The sequence below is a fragment of the Aquarana catesbeiana genome, linkage group LG01 (assembly GCF_042186555.1).
Source record: "Aquarana catesbeiana isolate 2022-GZ linkage group LG01, ASM4218655v1, whole genome shotgun sequence".
Taxonomy (NCBI): domain Eukaryota; kingdom Metazoa; phylum Chordata; class Amphibia; order Anura; family Ranidae; genus Aquarana; species Aquarana catesbeiana.
The window spans coordinates 948,219,325-948,234,502 of NC_133324.1; the positions used below are offsets into that span (position 1 = coordinate 948,219,325).

Sequence of the window (15,178 nt, forward strand, 5' to 3'; positions counted from 1 at the left end):
TATATATATACACACAAGGCAGCCCGGCTGATCACTGTATTGGTGTCACTGGTCCCCAAAAAGTGTCACTTAGCGTCCAATTTGTCCGCCGCAATGTTGCAGTCCCGCTAAAAATCGCTGATCGCTGCCATTACTAGCAAATACAAAATAAATAATAAAAAATGCCACAAATCTATCCCATAGTTTGTAGACGTGATAACTTTTACGCAAACCAATCAATGCACGCTTATTGGGATTTTTTTTTTAGCAAAAATATATAGCAGAATACATATTGGCCTAAACTGATGAAGAAATTACAATTTTTAAATTTTTTTAATTGGATGTGTTTTATAGCAGAAAGTAAAAAATATTGTTTTGTTTTTTTTATTCAAAATTGTCACTCTTTTTTTGTTTATAACACAAAAAAATAAAAACCGCAGGAGGTGATCAAATGCCACCAAAAGAAATCTCTATTTGTCGGAAAAGTAAATTTTATTTGGGCGCAACGTTGCACGACCGCGCAATTGTCAGTCAAAGTAACGCAGCGCCGTATCGCAAAAAATGGCCTGGTCAGGAAGTGGGTAAAACCTTCCGGGGCTGAAGTGGTTAACAAATTTTTGATACATAGTAGAAGCTTTGAGACATTAGATAGTATATCTATCTATCTATCTATCTACCCACCTGTCACCAGTGTCGTCCTCTTCTCTGTTGCACGATCTTCCCGTGCGATCTTTGGGCTGCGATCCTTGCTATAGATGCCATCACTGTGGTGGGGGATGGAGGTGTCGGAGATTTTCTCTGCGGCGGAGCCCAAAACTTCGGCTGGGAACTTTGGTGAAACAGCGTCATTGGAGTCTGCGGGAGGAGGAGGAGGAGGAGGAGGAGGGAAGATCAGCGGCTGCACTCCTTCTACACATCAGCAGAATTGGTTCATTATCATTAAATTAAAGCTACAAATTTCATCTGCTTTTAGTGCGATTTACTACAGCTTTAATAGGAAACTATAATGGTTTTGGGTTAATTTTATTTATTACAAATATTTCATTTATATTCCATTTTAAAATAAGATTTTTTTTTTATTTTTACTATTTGGCAAAATCATTAATTTGCAAATAAACACCCAAAGCTGACATATAAAAGACACAAATTATTGCAGCTCTGTAATCATTAATACACTAGTAAATGTATATATTCTCAAAACTACAAGAAGGAGAAGTATCGGGTTTGACCTGGTAGCAACCTCTTGGAGTTTCTGTACAGCAGGGCTCAGACTTGTGGAAGGACATGCAGACAGAAGTAGAAGGCAGGGTTGACAGACAGATGAGCTCATCAGTCTGCTGCTTTTCCTTTCACTGTCCAACCACAGGCTGGGGGGAGGGACAAGACCTGTAAGTGATACTGAACCGCAACAAATAAAAAATCAGGTCTTCTGCCCTGTGCTGTGTGGCAGAGCTGTGTAAATCACCGGATTGGATAGGCAAAAAAATCTCCCTGATATGTATTTCATCTTTGTACTTTACCTAAATGGATACTTTAAAGTGTACTTAAAGCTACATTTATTTTTTTTTAATTGGGCAGAATTTGGAAATTTCAGAACCTGTGAAGTTCTTATTGCTGCCAGCGTCTCCACTGGGGAAATGTACCCTCTGTTTGTCCTAGTAACTGTTTTCACCCGGACTAAAAGTGATGGAAAATTCAAAAAATTTGAGTTTGTCCCTGGAAAAGGAAATCTTATCAAAAAGGGAAAAATGCTCTGGTGATAAACAATTTTAGAGGAGATTTCCCACAGTTTGAAGGGACTACAACTACACCACAAGAAGCGAAGAGAAATCTCCCTAATGGAACACAAAAAGGAAAAAAAAAAAAAAAAAACCCTCCCCCTACGCTATACTAACCTAAAAAAAATAGAAAAAAAAAAATAAAAGAAATGAGGTTTAGATTAGACATGTGCACTGACAAAAAATTTGTTAGTTTTCGTTTCATTCATTCATTTTTTTGCTTTTTTTCAGAAATTCGGAAACCCGAAAATTCAGATTTTCAAATTTCCGAATTTTCAAATTACCGAATTTCCGTAATTAGAAAATTCAGAAATTCAAAAATCTGAAGAAAGAAAGAAAATCAAATTTGGCTGTTTGTGAATGTAACGAATACAAATTTATTTGAAGTTACGAATTACCCGAAATAACGAATGCCGCATCTAAACAAATGGAATGGAACAAATTAATAATAATAAAAAGGTTTTATTATTATTATTTATTATTATTAGATCATTACGTTCCATTCTTTTAGATATGGCATTCGATATTTTAGATAATTCGCAATTTCGGATAAATTCGTAATCGTTACGTTCACCAACTGCCAAATTTGAAAGGAAATTCCAATACGTATAAATTAATAGTTACCGGTATTTCAGATTTTCGAGTTTTCAAATTTTCATTCTTATTTTTGGATTTTCAAATTTCTGAATTTTCAAATTTCCTCATTCCGAATTTTCGAATTTCCTCATTTCGAATTTTCGAACTTCTGAATTGGAATTTACCAATTTCCTGAAATTTTCCAATTTCTGAAATTTCGAATTTCCGAAATTCGGAATCATCGAATTTGTCAAATCCGAATTGCGAAGTGCAACGAATTGCACATGTCTAGTTTGGATGCACATTAACACCGGGTGCACCCATTAAGAGAGATGTGTGCCTTTATTTTATTTATTTTTTTAAGAATCATACTTCTCTAGGTGGATGCAGCATCGGTCTGATGCTACATCTGTCCCCCGGCGCCTCTAACTCTGAAAAACGAGCGATCTAACACTGCCGATCGCTCAGTTCTCACAGCTCCCCGGGCAGAGAGCTGGTGACTATCAGTCACCAGCTCTCTGCTCAGCCCCCCTGCGGAGGGGAGGCGGGAGCGGCCGACTCAGGCTCCCAGTAGCTCGCTGAGAGGCTGAGCCAGGGTACCAGTCCGGGCATGTGGGCGGATTCTGACTTCATTGTCACGATCTTGCCCGAACCTGGACTGGCTCTTTAACATCTGCACTCCTGACCTGTTTTCAGCAGACAGCGGGCTAAACAAACTGCACTCCCGTGATCCACAGGAGAAGTACAGCCAAATGAGCTTTGGCTGTACTTCACCTTTAAAAAAAAATATTATGGTATCCTAAATAACATTAGTTTTAGGGCAGAAAGTTCAACGTGCATCAGCTTGAGCAAATGAGCTCTGTAAAAATTATTTTTTTGTAGCGAAGTAGTTAGAGTTAACCTGGTTAACATACAGTTGTGCTCAAAAGTTTGCATACCCAGGCTGAAATTGTGACATTTTGGCATTAATACTGAAAATATGACTGATCATGCCAAAAAACTGTCTTTTATTTAAAGATAGCAATCACCTGAAGCCATTTATTATCACATAGTTTTTGGATCCTTTTTAAATCATAAATGATAACAGAAATCACCAAAATGGCCCTGATAAAAAGTTTACATACCCTAAAAAGTTTGGCCTTGGTACAGACACAGAAGGTGGCACACACAGGTTAAAATGGCAATTAAAAGGTTAATTTCCCACATTTGTGGCTTTTTATATCACAATTTAGTGTCTGTGTATAAATAGTCATTGAGTTTGTTAGCTCTCACATGGATGCACTAAGCAGGCTAGATACTTAGCCATGGGGAGCAGAAAAGAACAGTCAAAAGACCTGCGTAACAAGGGAATGAAACTTTACAAAGATGGAAAAAGGATATAAAAAGATATCCAAAGGCTTGAATATGCCAGTCAGTACTGTTCAATCACTTACTAAGAAGTGGAAAATTTGGGGATCTCTTGATACCAAGCCAAGGTCAGGTAGATCAAGAAAGATTTCAAATACCACCAAAATATGTAAAAAAAATTACATAAATTTTGGGTACAGTGTCGCACTTCCGCGCAGATTTCAGTTAAAGTAACACAGTGCCGTATCACAAAAAAATGGCCTGGTCAGGAAGGAGGATAAATCTTCCGGAGGTCAAGCGGCTAAAGAAAATGGTAGTGAAAAGATAAAAAGTGGGGGGATTTCCATCTCCACGCCATTAAGAAGAATTCCAGGTATGATTATTTTAGACATATATACATTTGTCCAGCTCTGACCAATGTAACAATGCATATACCATACCTGGACAATGTCCCTGGAAGTTGGAAATCACTGTAGTAGACATCGCTAGTCCACTGATCTAAACTAGCTTGCAGATCCCAGTGCCAAGTGGCTGCCTTGCTGTATTCTCAACACAAAAGGCTGGCCACTCGGCACAACGTCACTAATAACCAAAGCATGATAAACCATGTTTACTATGATTTCGGTTTGCGAATGAGCAGGAAGCCTCTGTACAGAGTGCTTCCTGTTCAGTCATTCATTCAGTGCAGAGAAGGGGATTGGGGGACCTGTGTCCTCAATCCCTTTCTCAGTCTTAAAACTGAGACACCAGCCCCCCCCCCCCTAATATGGCTGTTGAAAAAAGAATACGAAAATAAAATTGTAAAAAAAATAATAAAATTTTGTTTATGCTGGGTTTGTTTATGCTGCTTGAGCTGCTTACTTTATGGGGACGCAGGGCTGTACAAACACATTCACAGGTCCTAATTTGAAAGGTGTACAGGTGCGGGTGAGGGACCCCATATGCACAATGTCTGCTTTCGGGGGGCCATGCAACTGAATGTCTGTCAAAATTAGGGCCTGCGGCTGTGTTCGTACAGCTGCTGCATCCCCATAGAGTAACATAGGTTTCCTGCACACAGCTCCAGCTGCATAAACAAACTGCTCATCATGCTATCCAGGCCACAGCACCCTTGTGAATGAGTCCCCAGATCTCATTCAATTCACGCACAAAGTGCATTTCTGCAACGACAGGTGGAGAGATACTGCAGCTGTATGCGTATAATCTCACACGCTGGACGCAAATTGCGCTGTTCATAAATCTCTATATTAATGTAACCGCTTGGAAGTTCAGTTACATGTGTACAGCCACAATGTCCGTCAGCCTGTCATTGATTTGCTCAAGCTGCTGCTCACAGCTCAACACAAACTCCATTGACTCCTGGGCCCAGAAATACACTCCTTCTTGATGTCTTTACGGCCCTTTGTGGCCGCGTGAATGAGGTCTAAAACACAACACAAATGTGTGTTTTGCGGAACATTGTAACACTGAGTTGCAATAAAATGTATGCCTGCATCCTTTTATCACAATGTACACCAATGCAGTAATTGGGTATTAGCACAATGCATGCGCGAAAGCCAAACTCAAAATTTCGTTTTGCGTACCTTTAAATTTTCACCATTTTGCAAAAAAAAAAAATGAAAAAAAAAATTCAGTTTTAAAAATTACAATTTTTTTAATGTTTTTATTAATTCAACACAGTTTTATCTTATGATTTTGTAGGAATTTATTAGGAATTTTGTAAGTTTTGCTGTGTTTGTGTCCGATAACGATGATTATAGTGAATTTTTAGTGAAAATATTATTTTGACGAATCTTTGCAGGACTAAAAAAAATCAGTAGCTCCTTCTTTTTATTATATAGGTCATGTGCTTTTAAAATATGTATGTTTTGGGGGGTCTTTTACAAACTCTGATAGCTGTAAGCGAAAAATGATAGCCTCCAGATTTTTAGAGTAATTTACCCATTTACATTTTGCGTACCTTTGAGTTTTTCAGTTTCGCAAAAAAGGTGCAATTTAAAATTTACGTAATTTTGTACTTACATTGAACAGAATGTGATAAAAAAAATTAGACACATTTGTTTTTTATTACCCCAATATAGTTTTAGCTTATAGATTTAGTAGGAATTTGCCAGGAATTTTGTAAGTTTTATTGTCTCGGATAATAAGGATTTCAGTGTATTTTTTGCAAAAATACTTCTTTGATAAATATTTGCGCAATTATAGTGGGACCTAAAGAATCAGTAGCACCTTCTTTTTTTTTCAACTTGTCCTATGCTTTCAGGAAATTTATGGTTGGGTGGGGGGTCTTTTACAAACTCTGAAAGCTGCAAGTAAAACAACAATGGAAAAACTGCAAAAATGGTTTGGCCACATGAGTTTAAAAGTAGAATGCAGGGCCTGGAAGCAAAAGGGTTAAATGACTAGGCAAAAAAAAAAAAGTTCTACCTGGGTGGGAGCTCTCAATAGTGCTGACCGGAGACATCCTAGAACCGCCATTTATAGCTGCTGTGTAGAACAATTCAGGGCTTCCTGGTGGTCTGTATGGTCGCAACAAAGGCTGATCTACAGAGAGAAGAACACAACATAATATACATAAAACAAATACATTTCAGAGCACAATACACCAAATCTGGCTCCCATCCAGCAATGGACAAGCGACTTGAAGAAGTGCATTAGCGGGAGGCAGATAACATGTCCAAAAGGATCCCACGTGGAGTGACAGGCCTGCCCCTGTACCACATTTTGGGAGTTGGGCAATGGCAAACTCCAGCACCAGATGGGAAGCTTGGCTGTGATGGGTAACAGCTAACCTGATAACGTCCCTTCAACGGAGACTAGGGAACCCCTACTTCTCAATAGCCTACAATGAAGGTCCAAACTTCCAGGAATTACTTATATAATATGATATGTGATATTATATAATAAAGGGGTAGAGCAGACCTCGCAAGTCTTCGCTCACCCCGCCAAGTAAATGATGGATACCTCCTTCCCCGTTCCACCATTACTGGTTGCCACCGCCTCAGATAAACCAAATCTAAAACGTGCGACATTAGAATTCTACATGAAAACCACACGGCAGTTGTAAGAATCTATATTAATTGAAAGTCCCAATGTATCCAGTATCCGAGGTGGAAATCAGGCATACAGTGGGGGTGCCTGCTTTGTGAAACAATGGACAGGAAGGGAAAGCTTATAATATGCATCACCATTGTGGGGACTAGAAGTCCAAAAAGCTGAAGGGATGAGGAGCATGGGCAAAGGATCTGCAGGTGCTGAACATTTAAAAAAAGCCAGTTTCGATTAGAAGGAACCCAGAAAGATGGTTATGAAGAGGTCCTCTTCATAACCGTCATTCTTGGAGCCTGGCTTTTTTCAAATTGTTTAGTTGTGCTACTTGGATCACACCTATTACTTTTAGTAAGACAGCAAATTTAGGATTGCGGTAAGCTTCATAATTACCTTACCGCATTACCATATTTCATTCAGAGAGGTCCCCCGCCTTTTTATTCTTTTTAGTTGCTGAACATTGACACGTTAAATGCGGAAACCATGGGTCACTTAGCTTTTAAAACTACCAGGTGATATGCAGGCTGGATATCCGACAGCATCATTACTGCTGCCCATATAAAGTGTGACAAGGTATTCTCACATCTGTTTACAATAGCTTCTGCCTAGCGAAGGTCTGGATTTGTATTAACATTGATGACCCCATTGCTGCCACCCTTCATTCACCACTTAACACCTGCAATCAGCCCCAGGGCTCCTGCACTCTAACAAGCTTTTCTGGCTTGGTGTACATTCCTGGTCCTTATGAACTCTGCCAACAATAGGATTGCCACCAGGGAATAATACCGTACACTGGCTCATTACCTGCGCCAAGGAACTGTGGGTATAAAGCTAAAGTGGAAGCAATGAAAAAAATGCAATGTAGATTTACAAATATTGAAAAACTAAAAAGGTAATAATCAATGTAATCCATTAAGCACCATGAATCTATCACACAAGTCGTTAGAACGTGCAATAAGATCTTGCTCACCAGTTGTTCGGGAAAGTGAGAAGAACGGGGTGCGTGACCGCCCCTCTGGAGTCTTCTGGGTCTGTATGACAGTAGAACTGGAGGCTTCTTTCAACGAACCATCAATGTAAATTTCGGCAGAAAAGGTGGTCTTCTCTGGACTTTCTGTTGTTATCTGTGTAGTGGCATCATACAATGGCACCTGTCTTTGCTTCATGGTTGCTTTGTCTGAAATGTTTTCTTTATCTTCCATGTGGACATTACCTTCACTGTTGGTTCTACCCTCTCCTTGACTTGTGCTAGGAGGAGAATGTAGAAAGTAGGGACTGCCTGGTGGGACAGATGACAGGCCATGACTTGAGACTTGCTCGTTTTTTGCCATTGCAGATGATGATCTAAATGTCTGTGCTTCATCACCTGTCCCTGTTGCCATCATTACAGAAGATATATTTAGGTCTTCTTTTGGAGAGATGGTCACTCGGATGCAGGAAAGAGCCTTCCTGGTTGGAGAAGTTGGTTCTGTTTTTAAATCCTGTGAAGGGAATTCATAAGTTCCATCTCTTTGAATCTTTGCAGCAGGAACTGGTTCTGGATAAATCTTCCATTCCTTTGTACTAACATTCAATATTTGTGGAGGTAGTTCAATCATTGAACGTCCTGCTACTAAGGCACTGTGGCTAGGACCAGCAATATCCTCCTGAAGACCTATAGGCTTACTTGGTCTTGCAACTGGTGGAGAAAAACTGTCCACCATTGATGAGTGATCTGGTTGAATGCGGTTTTTAAATACCTCAGACTGTCCTCTGTGTTCAGAAACAACAGTTTTGCTCTGATTAAGCACTCCACCCTTATCAGTAAGATCTAAAATGGTGGGATTTTGAGGCATCATATTGTCCATTGGTGATGGACATTGGATAAAATTTGATCTGCTGGCTTCAGAAGGTTGATTGTCTTTGTAAAGAAGGTCAGTAAGTTGTTTTGCTTTATACTGTGGGTCAACATGTGGCTTTTCTTTTTCGTATGGGTCAGCACATGGCTTATCTTTGTAGTATGGGTCTGCTTGTGACGTGTCTTTGTCATATTGGTCAGCATGAGGCCTGTCTTTGTAGTATGGGTCAGCATGTGGCCTGTCTTTGTCATATGGGTCAGCACCTGGCTTATCTTTGTAGTATGGGTCAGAAAGTGGGTTATCTTTGTAGTATGGGTCTGCTTGTGACTTGTCTTTGTCGAATTGGTTAGCATGAGGCCTGTCTTTGTAGTATGGGTCAGCATGTGGCCTGTCTTTGTCATATGGGTCAGCACGTGGCTTATAGTTGTAGTATGGGTCAGAATGTGGTTCGTCTTTGTTGTATGGGTCAGCATGTGACCTGTCTTTGTTGTATGGGTCAGCATGTGACCTGTCTTTGTAGTATGGGTCAGCGCGTGGCCTGTTGTCGTAGGATGGGTCAGCATGTGACCTGTCTTTGTCAAATGGGTCAGCATGTGACCTGTCTTTGTCAAATGGGTCAGCATGTGACCTGTCTTTGTCAAATGGGTCAGCATGTGACCTGTCTTTGTCAAATGGGTCAGCAAGTGACTTAGCATAGTCAAAGTGTCTTGTAGCAGATGACAATTCAGCAGTTTCAAGTCTGGTAGAAGTGGGTAGAGGTGAGGAACGCTTTCGTGAGGAAAATGTGATAGAAGCTATTGGCTTTGTGGCCTCTTCTCCATATTTATTGGCATATGCAGTTTTTCTGTCCCGATCAGAAGCAGATCTATCAGCTAATGGAGTGTGAAGGTCTGGTATTAAACCTTGTTGGAGTTGACTAGAGATCAAACTAGGCTCATAAGACTGTAAGGCGACAGTGGCCACGGCTTTAATATTCCCAACAGTCATAGAGCTTGGATGGACATCAGAAGATCCACACCTGGTAGATGCAGGTAGTGGAATTATGTGGTCCTCTGATGAGTCCTGAGCATCTGTGACATGGTATTGGTCAAGTTGAGGCGATGGGGTCAGCTGCAATCTAAAGTGTTCACTGCCTCTTGAAGGACCAGGCTCGAAGGTTGAGTGTTGGTGACTCTGTAAAAAAAAAAAAAAAATCAAAATGTCATTACTTGTATACCTAAATAGTCTTGCTAAAATGTCTTTTCAATGCATGCTACAAACCACAGCATCAATTCGCAAAAAAAAACCAAAAAAAAACCCACTTCAAACAGAAATAAATTAAAACAAAAAGAAGAAAAAAAAATATTGTTCCATCTAATGACCAGTTATATAATTTTTTTTTTTATAAAGTTATCTTTTGTTAGCATCCAGCACCAAGATTATAAAGTTGTAATTCCTGGTTTCCCTGCATCTTCTGCTGTTCTCTTCTTAATAGTAAATACAAAAAAATAAAAATTTAAACCAGCAGAGATGTGAACCCCCTCACAATGGTCATAGGATGTGCGCAGACCTGGAAACACAAGAGCAGATCTCACCACTGGAGTCCTCGGGATATAAGAAACCCATAGGAGGTTTAAAATTTCAGGATCTCATAAAAAGTTAAAATATCAGTGGATTGATCCCAATGTCATGTATAATACTTCTCTTTATCTGGGTATATTATATAATTCCTATCCATCTCATCCTGAAAAAACTTCCTCTATACAGCAGCATTAGACGCCAAGTCACCCATATCAAGAACAATGATTAATTAGTGGTGTTTGGGAGCAAATGGATCACTGATTAATATTTAATCTTTATATCACGTTATTAGGCTTGAACTGCACTACAACCAGGAATAGCATTCATAGAGAGACTGTCTAAAGCCAGCCATAGATGGTGCGATTTTCTTTCTTCTGACCACTGGCTGCAGGAAAGAAAATCGCTTGATTCCCCTATCAAACATAGTCAGTGTTGACGGGGGGCATGCCTTCAACTATTGGGTTCTCCCATCGGAGGGGGGGCGGGGGCATCAAGAAGCCATCCATGCATGGGGGAATACACAGTGATTATTGCCAGCTCTTATAGCCGCTGGCAATAATCGCATGAGAAATTCAACATGCTGGTTGCACCCAAGTTGATTGATGGATCGACTTGGGTCCAATCAGCCTGCCCATAAATGGTTCAAATCTTCGCCGATCCCTGCTGCTAAACCGGCAGATATTCAAAACCATTGATGGCTGGCTTAACAGAGAAATGAAATTAGCAGAGTAGCTGGACACACAGCTCAGTGTGATATTAAGCACCTGGCGTGGAGCTACTGCTGGAATCCCAGATTTGGAGGTCATGTGGTAAATGACTCAATTCTTTATACACATTAAGGCAAAAGCCTCAAGCCACAAAGCTTTACCACAAGGGTAAGGATCTTTATTTTATCCATATATATCACTTGTAGGTTCCACCTTGAACATTTTGTATAATTCTGAGAGAGGAACATACAAGGACTAGGCCAGGTTCACCTAAATTAAACAGTTGGAGGTCCCACTTTCAATGTAAGGTTAGAAAAAATTGGTCTTTATCTGAATACTTTAAAATAAGCACAAATTCAATATAAAGATTTGCTAAAATGTGTTTTTCATCCTAGAGAAGCCTTTCCTAACCAGGGTTCTGTAAAATCCTAGGGTTCCTCCAGAGGTTGCTAGGGGTTCCTTGAGCAATGAGCAACTTCTGTCTCTCAGATGAGTTCCCACTGACACCACTGATCTTTTAGCCATCTGTAAGGGTGGGATTATTCCATATGCCCACCAATGTAAGGAGCATTCTTCCCAATGACCATCATACTAATGTACTGTCAGCTGTATATGTATAGTAATTATTAGGAGGGGTTCCCTAAGACCTAAAAATAATTATAAGTGGTCCTCCATGTTGGAAAAATCGAGAAGAGCTGTTCTAAGGACCTATTCCAATGTCCTTTACTAAAAAACAAGGAGATAGCAGATGCATGCCAAGAAAAGAAAATGTTACTATCAGTACAGAAGGGGTTCTTTACAGTAGGAGCTGTGGAATGTTCTAACACACAAGGCAGTAATAAGCAAACTCAGTAATGGAATAATATTGGGTGAGATTTGGAAGTTTAACTCCAGTTGTGTTGAGCATTTAGCAAATCTTTATGTAGATTTTTTTAAAAGGGAGTTCCAGCCTTTATTATGCTCACCTTAGCTCAGTACTGTAATGAGAAACGCTGTATTGCCTTCCTTTCTTTAGAAGCAGAGGATCCTTAAAAAATATCTGAAATCTAAAATTAATCTACTATCACAGGGAAGGTAAAAAATTTGACTTGTATCTCTGTGCAGTCTTCTAATAGAAGCGGAGAGCCGATCACCCAAGCAGCAAATTACATTTTGGGAAGTATTCGGTTAATAATGGCGTACAGAATGCCATCAGCTTGTCAGATTGCAAGACAGCAATAGTTCCTGGGATTTGCCATCCCTCAGAAAGTTCAAGCTAAGGAACATTCAGGGTCATGGAAGGCCCATTGAGCAAGCATATGCTAAAATCTACAGCCAACTTTATAAATCAGTAATATTTAGTAACATTACAATGTGATTCAAGGAATTGAGCTGATAGCATTGTAACTTCATGAAGGACTTTTTCCACCTGTGAAGCAAAATTAATCCTAGTTGCAGAGTGGGTTTTATTCTTGCCTTCTTCTGAACCAATGACATTCAACTGCTTGATAGAGGAGAGCCTCAGGGGCAGTCCCTGACAGGAGGAGGAGAACTCTGATTGGCTGCATTGGCAGCTGGACTTTGGCTCCACCCAACAGCAAGGCAGGGGTGCCCAAGGTAGAACCCACCCAGGAAAAAAGTGATTTACGGCTCTGGCTGTCAGAGACTGCAGATATTGCAACAGGAGATGGTCAGAGATCATCCATGACCAAAAATGCTATAGGAGTTGGTGGAGACTGGGGACCTGCTTAGGAGAAGGTCATAGACTAGAACACCTTACATGAGACTGCTGGAGATCTCTGCTATTACAAAAGTCCCTTTATTAATCAAGATTTCTACATTTTTAGTCCACGGAGCTCCCTTAACCATTTTCTTGTGCAACATTTTATATCAGATCTTGGAAAAATATTAAAACACAAAAAGAGAAGAGGGATGGGCAGCGCAGAAAAGAATAGCAGAGCATGAGAGAACTAAACCAAACCGTTGGGGGGGCCCAACCAGTGGTCCGGGGGCCACATGATGTAACCCGCAACCTCCTGCTCTGGGATGGCGGGTTAGCAAGTCCACATCGGGGGTTGCCGACCCGGTATCCCAGAGCACCAGTGTTGTGAATGGAGCCAGCGGTAGAGGAAGTAAGCTGTTGCGGAGCAGAGCCACATAAGCCAATGCTTCCTGTATAGCGCCGGCTCCTGTCACAGGCGGAGTGATAACAAATGCACTCTGCCTGGGACAGCAACAGCCAGTGATACCTGAATGGCAGATGGTTATTAAAAAGGTAAGTTTATTGCTAAACTCACAGTGTATATATATGGGCATATCTGTTCTGCAGTGGTTACTGGGCTGCTTTCAAACGGATTTGCAAGGGCAGCGCAGTGCACCTGCGGGTAACCTGCACTGAGCCATAGACATCTGTTATTACCGGGTCTGGTGTGCTTTCAGAAAGTGCACCACACCTGAAGAAAGATATACGGTAATAGAAGTCTATGGCAAAGTGCAGCTAACCCACAGGTCAAAGCCACAGGTGCTCTGAGCTGCACACGCAATGTGAGTAAACCACAGTGCATCAGTGTGAAAGCAGTCTTAGGCCACTTTCACGCGATCAGTTGGACCCACCATTCACCTCTATGGAGCGGCAGATGTAAACTCACTTGTGTCCGTTTATACCCACCTACATCCAATCCGCAAAAAAAAACAAAAAAGAAAAAACAAAAAGGGATCTATCCCCTTCCATCAGGGCAGATCGGATTGGAGGGCTCGTAGAGTAAAGTGGGCTGTGTCCGTGTTCACTCTGTAGAGTGGACATGGATCTGTCATCTGCCCGCTCCGCTCATTCTGTCCCGTGACCGGTTACCAACTCGCTTAAGTGGCCCTCACTCTTCAAATGGTTGGGCACCCCTGATTTAAATACTGGAATCCTGTCTAAAGAATGTTTTTCTTCATTGGCTTGAGTAAACACCCACGTAAGGAAAACATAGAATACTGTGGGCCAAAAGGGCTACATGTGGCCACAGGTTGGGCACCAAAAAAAAGTTAAAGTCTGAGGGAGACCAAACTTTATGAACAGTTGTCTTTTTTTAATCTTACAGCAGACACAGCATTAGATTCATTTTCTTACACTAAAAGCAGACCTTCATCTGCTCATCCTCTTCCTCTAACAATTAGCAGATACCTTTTTGTGACAGGTACCCACTCCCACAATTCTGGCCTAGGCAAGAATTACATCAGCTTGGCGTGCCTCAAGGTCAAAAGTCTCAGGAGGCTGCAAGACCAGTCCCACGTCGCTGCTGTGCCTCACACAAGTGCTTTGAGGAGTTGGCGGTGAGGCTTCAGGAAGGCACATCTGGCTCCCATATCCAAGATGGCAGTCCCGGAGAGCCAAAGCCTAGTGAAGAATCACTCCAAGCAAGATAGCAAACGGACTCAAAGTGTCTTTTCCTTAAAAGTCAGCAGCTACAGTATTTTCCTCTTTACGTGTATGTATGCCAAGTAATGTACTGTTCTTGGCCGAGTTCATAATTTTCTGACGCAGATCAGCTTATGGGCGGGGCTTACTGTCACCAATTTGGAGACCTTAACATAGTGCGCATGAATACCTGTAGTACAGGCTGAGGCCACTGGTCACACTGGCACAGCGTTAAAGCGGCACTCCTTGTTAAAAGCAACTCCACTCCATCTTAACAATTTAGAACCCCGAACATGGTACAGATGTCCTCTCCATGTTCTGAACTTCCACACAGATTCTTTCTTCATTGATGGAGCATTTCTGGGTCAGTTTCACAGAGCTTGCACCAAACCCCACCAGCACAGGTTCTGGTACCTCACTCCCACCGACTCGGGCCCGATACGATGTAGGACTCTGGGAAGCCGTTCTTGCCTACATCCCAGCTTCTGTTACCCTCCGAGGTCTCACTCCTTATTCCTCGTGAAATTCATGCTGGGTCGCTTGGGCGTTCTGTTTTGCGATATCGGATACGGTGTGGGGTACTGATTGCTATGGAAGGAGCCACGTTCACAAGTGACTTCCCTACCACCTGGGCCAAGTCACCCGCTTCCCGCTTGGCTGGTTGCTTATGCACCTGGTGCTGATCTGGTTGTCATTTTTAACGCTAGTGCAGCTTCCAATGATAGCTTTCTCGTATGTCAGACATGAAAACAGCTTCCTCCTCAACTCTTCCCGTCCCCTTCTCTAATCCCTCATCCTTTAATACTCCATGAATGCACCCCTTTAAAGTGGTTGTAAACCTCAGACATGAAATATGAACAAAGAAAATCTCTCTGTAGTGTGTACTTGTCTCAATCCAGAGCACTAAATGTCATTTCTGTCTGCTGCTTCATCCCTCTGCTATTAGCATGAATCACTTCTCAC

At 41.3% G+C, this 15,178-nt stretch overlaps 1 protein-coding gene across 1 annotated transcript in view; it reads right to left on the reverse strand.

Annotated features, from left to right (window-relative positions):
• ALMS1 (ALMS1 centrosome and basal body associated protein) overlaps positions 1 to 15,178 on the reverse strand; it is an 82,633-nt gene that overhangs the window by 24,739 nt on the left and 42,716 nt on the right. The window contains exons 8-10 of the mRNA XM_073611137.1: positions 7,699 to 9,739; positions 6,108 to 6,224; positions 661 to 834 (exon numbers count right to left, since the gene is read on the reverse strand). Of these exons, the coding sequence (XP_073467238.1) occupies positions 661 to 834; positions 6,108 to 6,224; positions 7,699 to 9,739 (2,332 nt within the window). The remainder of the gene's footprint in view (positions 1 to 660; positions 835 to 6,107; positions 6,225 to 7,698; positions 9,740 to 15,178) is intronic.